The following is a 6000-nucleotide window of genomic DNA, read 5'->3' on the forward strand; positions in this document are numbered from 1 at the left end:
CAGGACTGGGAGCTCTGCTCCGAGGGGATGTGTTGCCTGGAACGCATCACCGTGTCGCCCCGGGGGCCGCTGGCGAAGCAGCGCTCAAGCTCCGCTTGGTGACCACATGGTCCAGGATGTCTAGGGCAGCGCTTGGGCTCCGCAGACAGCTTCCGTGGGCTTCCTTCTGTCCCCCGCACTCACCCACCTTGGGCCGAAGAGCGTCCGCTCCCCTCTGTTCTTCCGTCTGCTCTGCCCCAGGACTCACCTCTTACCCCGTGCGGGTGTCTCAGAAAGCTTGTGGCCTGCGAAGGAGCGGCACGTTCGGCAGTCACTTTCCGGGTGCGGGCAGTGACATGCCAAGCTGCTTGTCACGGGACACCCAGTGGTACAGGGAGTCCCAAGCACAGAGCACAGGGCCTGGGAGAGTGGGACATGGCAGCGGGGTCGTGTGGGGCTCTTGACCGTGACCAGGCTGCTCTTAGCGCCTCGCTGGTCACGGGGGCTGGGTGTCTGCCCTCCGGCTGCTGTGTGTGCAAGGATGCTCACCCACCGGGAAGCGTGTGCGCGCGGCTCTGAATCTCGTCCGTGCGCCCCAGCTCTCAAAACTCCGCAGTCCGGCCCATTGCCCTCCTTGACCCCCCACGTTCAGTGTCCTTTCTGGACCACTTTGGCATCTGCTATCCTACGCTGCACAGTTCTCCTTTGCCGTTTTTAGCACCGTAGGGTAATCAAATCAGAAGGACCCCTGCCTCCTTAGCACTCTCCCTCTTGGTGACAGGTGGACATCCAGGTGCACCCCAGGTGTCTCCCTGACTCACCTTTCAGATCGTGTCTCCAGCGTACGGAAGACACTGGCCTCAGGCCACATGCCCGAACCTGGGCCTCAGCCCCATGAGGCCTTCTTTATGAAGCAGCCCTCCCGAAGAGTCCTGACTTGTCCTGCATGGGCATGTCGTAATTGTAAAACTCTTAAATCTTTTCAGGGTACATTGAAGATGGCTATGTGAAGATTGTTGTTATAAGTTTTAAAAATAACACAGAACACCTACCTCTTATTGGAAAAGTTGGCCTCTCTTGGAGAACTGATATTTTTGATGGCTGTATAAAGGTAATTTGTTGTTCAATTTTCTTAATGTAACCTGGTTTCTGTGTGATAAAAGAAGTCTGTTGATGTATATCTGTGATCCTGCTTTTAAAGTCCTAGTTTGACTGTTCTAATGTCTGAAGATATGTGCACTTTCTCTTGGGCACAGACAGTCGATGCATTCAACAGGTGCCTGTTGCGTGCCTTCTGTTTTTCGTTGAGTGTGGGGAGGGGGGCAAGCTTGCAGCACATTCTTGTACCCTTGCCCCCCTGAAGCCCCTCTGTCTGTCTGTCTTGTGGAAAAAGAGTGGTGCTCTCGGTCAGACCAGGCAAGTAGCATTTATTCAACATCTTAAATGCTCATACACCACGTTAAAAGTCAGGATACAGATACTTCTGTGAATACCCTTCCTTGAACAGTGACATTAATTGGTGTCTCATCAGAAGTTGGCCACATGGACGGGAGAGTTTATTTAGTCGTTGGGGGTTGGCAGTTGTGGAGGGAGTTGGCAGGAGGAGGAGGAGGAGGTGGAGGAGGGTGAGAGCCCTTGTAACTTAGTTTTGTTCTCTTCTGTGATCTTGTGCCCATGGCTGCCCCTGGTTCTCCCTGTTCGCCATCTTTATTTTGTGGGATGAGTAGCATTCTCGTATTCCAGGTGAGCCAGTGGGATCTGTCTCCAGTAACATGGCTTTTTTCTGCCGTACAAGTTAGAACAATTACTGATGATGACTGAGACCAAGCATTCAAAGCAGTTAATTATCAGGTGTGCCTGGTGGCTCAGTGGGTTAAGCTTCTGACTTCGGCTCAGGTCATGGTCTCACGGTGGTGAGTTCGAGCCCCGCATCGGGCTCTGTGCTGACCGCTCAGAGCCTGGAACCTGCTTCGGATACTGTGTCTCCCTCTCTCTCTGCCCCTCCCCCGTTCACACTCTGTCTCTTTCTTTGTCTCTCTCTCTCTCTCTCTCTGTATATTTATTTATTTTGAGAGAGAAAGAGAGCATGAGCATGGGAGAGGCAGAGAGAGAGGGAGAAAGACAATCCCAACAGGCTCTGGCTGACAGCCCCATGTGGGGCTTGATCCCATGAACCCTGGGATCATGACCTGAGCTGAAATCAAGAGTCAGACGCTCAACCCACTGAGCCACCCAGGCGCCCCTCTTTTTCTTTATTAGAGTCAGATTATGATCTCAAATACATTTCAGAGACACCTGCAGTGGCTGATGTCAGTCCTGAGTCCCCACATGACAGCTGCTCGGCAACTGGCTGCCATACTGTTTTACAGACCGTTCTGACAGCCAGGGTGGGAGCCCTGCTTCAGTCTTCGGTCTGATTCAGTGACACTCGGAACGAAACCTGTCCCGCTCTGCCTTTTCTCCGTTCCTCTCAGACGTGCCGGCTGATGGGGTGTCCTTTGCTAAGGCTTTTCTTCTGTTCCTTTACTTTAGCCTTTCATTGCCTTGGCGTTTTTAATGTTTATCTGAACCTCACTTCTAAATCCATTTTAATTCAAGCTAGAGATTTGAGTATAACCGTGGTTGATGGGTGCGTCACAGGCTCATGTGTGGTGATGGCCGTGCCCCCCGCCCTGTCCCCCACAAGATGCGTTGGCCAGTTTGCAGACCGTGCTGCAGCGGCCTGGGTGATTGAGGGGGTCGGGCACCTTGGGAGAACCCGACACCCCACGTCTGACCTCAGCCTTTGACGCTGCAGAGTTCTTCGGCGAAGGGGGTGCAGGTGGGGAGAACGGACTTGCCCTGCAGGGAAGGTGGGTTCTGCCTACTGCTTGGATGTGTACATTCTAGAAGTTCATGTTGAGAGAGACAGATTTGGGAAAGGGAAATTGGAAACAGTTCTCTTGAGGAGAAAGGCAGAAGGTAGGTAGAGGAAGATTTGAGGGAGGTTATAAAACACTTCCCCCCCTCCTCTCCCCCCCCCCCCCCGGACAGAAGTGATTTGTTATGGAGAAGGAACCAAATGGGAAAGGAGCCCCGCTTCTTGGGACTGGATGGGGAGTCAAGGGCAGAGGAGAGGAGGAGGGGGCCTCTGTGTCTGTGAAGCAGGGTCTGGGTCTCATCCGCTGAGTCTGGGAAGGGGAGGACCGGCGGAGGCTGTCTGTCCATCTCGAACTTCCCCCGTGTGACCCGGCTGCCTGCAGGGAGTGAACTGGTGCCAGACGAGGGAAGGAGTAGCAGGGGGGGCGTCTAAGGACCACCAACATCCCCGTGCTGTGTCACCGCTCCCACCCCCATTTATTGCTCTGTTGTGCAGCGGACACGCGTGGTGGAGGTGATGAGGGCGAGCTGGCCCGCCGCCCTCGTGACCCCGTCCCCTGGTGCCCCTCGCCCCACCCGCTGCTCTTCCTTCTGGCTCTCGGTGTGCACTCTGCCTCCGCCTGCCGTTCTGCTCTCTTTTCTCGTCTCCCTCCCCTCCCACTCCGTCCTTCACGACATGGCTTGACACGGCTTCGTTTGTCCCTCCAGGCACATATCAATCAGACCTGGAAAGCAGGTCTAATTGGCCATTTTTCCCTTACACTTATGAATGTTTGTGTTTATTTTGTAGAGTTGTTCTATAATGGACATAACTCTTTTGGATGAATATGGGAAACCGTTTTGGTGTTTCAGTTCTCCGGTTTGCATGAGGGCTTTGGGGCCCTCTGACGGTCCCAGCTTCTTGGGACAGACTTCCTGTGTTGACTATGTGGACTCGGAAGGAAAAGTGCACGTGGAGCTGGTGTGGATCAAGGAGACCGAAGAGTACTTCATCGTCAGCCTGGTCCTGTACCTGAGGATAGCGAAAATAAACCGCTGGTTTGGGACGGCATACTGAGTGCTGGCAGCGGGTGGCAGATCAGTGTCGCTGTTTGTTTACCTTGGACTCATCGTTCTGTTCTTGGCGTTGGGAGTTAAAATAAAGTAGTAGTCTGTTTGATGCCTTTTTCTTTCACGTTAGAAGTTGTGATTCCTGGGTCATTTTCAAGCTAATGTGTAGAGGACTAAGTTAAAATTTAAAAACGTCCCAATGAAAATTCATATAAGAAAAAAGATATCTGCTTCTCTTCTGCCATACAACTTAAAAAGCAAGGAATTCTCCTGACACATATGATTGTGTGGTCACTGTGTGTGTGTGTGTGTGTGTGATCACTGTATGTGTAGATCTGTGTGATCACTGTGCATGTATATGTGTGTGTGTGATCACTCCGTGTGTGTGTATGTGCATGTGTGATCACTGTGCATATGTGTGATTACTGTGTATGCGTGTGTGTGATCACTGCACGTGTGTATGTGTATGTATGATCACTCTGTGCATGTGTATATGTGCAAGTGTGTGATCACTCTGTGTGCATGTCTATATGTGCGTGTGTGATCACTGTGTGTGTGTGTTTATGTTGTATAGATAGGTTTTTTTCCCCTTATTGGGTAGAACCTGAAATAAGAAAATGTATATAAATATGAACCTCATTAAACTTAGAAAGTGCTGTGTTCCTGGCATTCAGCAACCAGGTTAATATTTGATGAAACAAAGTAAAATACCTACTGCACAGGGGAAGATGTATCTGAAATCATCAGGACAAACTGTTGCTGCTTAAGAGCAAAGTGTGACACAAACGCGGTAACGCCCCCCCCCCCAAGTTAGTGGAGGCGCTAAGTTAGTAGTGAGCACATCCTATGCAGAGATGTCTTCAGAGAACTGACAGGTACTTGGGCTTTAAATAGAGGTAACATGTATCTAAGCATATGTAGCTTTTTTAGGGATTTGGCTCTAAATTAGTTTAAGATTGTATAGATTATTTTTGATCATGTTTTTATCACCCACTTAAGGTTCCTCCCAGCAGTGACTTTTGAAATGCTTTGTTAGTCCTGCTGGGGGGAGCTCCCCCTCCTGTTTTCTGTTTTTCTCCTCCTGAGCAATCTGATCAGCTCTTTTGAAGTACGTGCGTGTGTGCGTGTGCAATAAAAGATCCGGGACAGATATCAGGTTCTTGGGCAAAGAAATGCGACAGCACAAAAGACTCCCGTCCTGACTCCATCCCTGCCGTCCCGACCTCAGGGGCCCTGGGAAGGGAGAAACCCGAAATCTGTGTCAGAGCTGAGAGCGAGGGATGGTGTCATTTCGTGGCACCACCAGCAGGGCACCACCCTGCCTCACCTGGGTGAGCGTTGGGGGGTTGGTGGAGGGGCAGTGGCTTGGACAGTGCGGAGGACCAGATGTCACGAGAGGCAGGTGGCAGAAGTCACGTGTCACCCGCAGGATGGAACTGGGAAACGAGCACAGAACGGTGTGTGGTGACTCGTGGAAGTCACTGGGTTAAGTGGTAGAGGGTCCGGGTGTCCTGGAAACACAGGAAGCGAGGCGGGGCCAGAGGAAGGGCACTGCTCCCTTTACCCACAGAGGAACAGTTTTGGGATGGGATGGGAAGCCGGGTACTTCTGGGATGGCAGTGCTGCGGGGAAACTCCTAGGCTGGAGCATCTCGTTATAACTCTTGGCCATGTTGAACCGAATGTGTGCGCAGTGTCTGTCTTCCCGCCAGGCTGCTCGCCTCGTGAGCAGGACTGCGCTGTCTGGTTTGCAACTCTTATCTCTAGCACCTAACAGGATGCCAGGCTCATAATACTATTTGTTGAATCAACAGAAATTATTATAGGAAACATAGCAGCAGCTATGGGAGCATGAAGGAGGCAGGGATGAATTCTGACTGGATGAGCCTGGGCGCCCTTCACTCTGAGCTAACTTTGGGCCGTGCTGGGCAAGGAGAAGCGAGGCGGAGGAGGGACGTTCACAGGGCGACTGTGAGTGTCTCATCAGAGCAACGTGTGCGTGCCACGGGTCACCAGATGTTGCTAGAAGACTCCTCCCTGACCCCACCTGCCCTTTCGTGGGTCTGAGATAATGTTCAGAAAATTTTTAAAGCCGTTTCTTCTGAGATTTGTC

At 51.8% G+C, this 6000-nt stretch overlaps 1 protein-coding gene across 1 annotated transcript in view; it reads left to right on the forward strand.

Annotated features, from left to right (window-relative positions):
* FBXO15 (F-box protein 15) overlaps positions 1–3903 on the forward strand; it is a 48742-nt gene extending 44839 nt beyond the window's left edge. The window contains exons 9-10 of the mRNA XM_047086391.1: positions 966–1090; positions 3629–3903. Of these exons, the coding sequence (XP_046942347.1) occupies positions 966–1090; positions 3629–3895 (392 nt within the window). The 3' untranslated portion in view covers positions 3896–3903. The remainder of the gene's footprint in view (positions 1–965; positions 1091–3628) is intronic.
* The last annotated feature ends 2097 nt before the right edge of the window (positions 3904–6000 follow it).

Source organism: Lynx rufus, unplaced genomic scaffold (assembly GCF_022079265.1).
Source record: "Lynx rufus isolate CCGP_SWC_20201006 ecotype Redwood Valley unplaced genomic scaffold, mLynRuf1.p SCAF_20, whole genome shotgun sequence".
Taxonomy (NCBI): domain Eukaryota; kingdom Metazoa; phylum Chordata; class Mammalia; order Carnivora; family Felidae; genus Lynx; species Lynx rufus.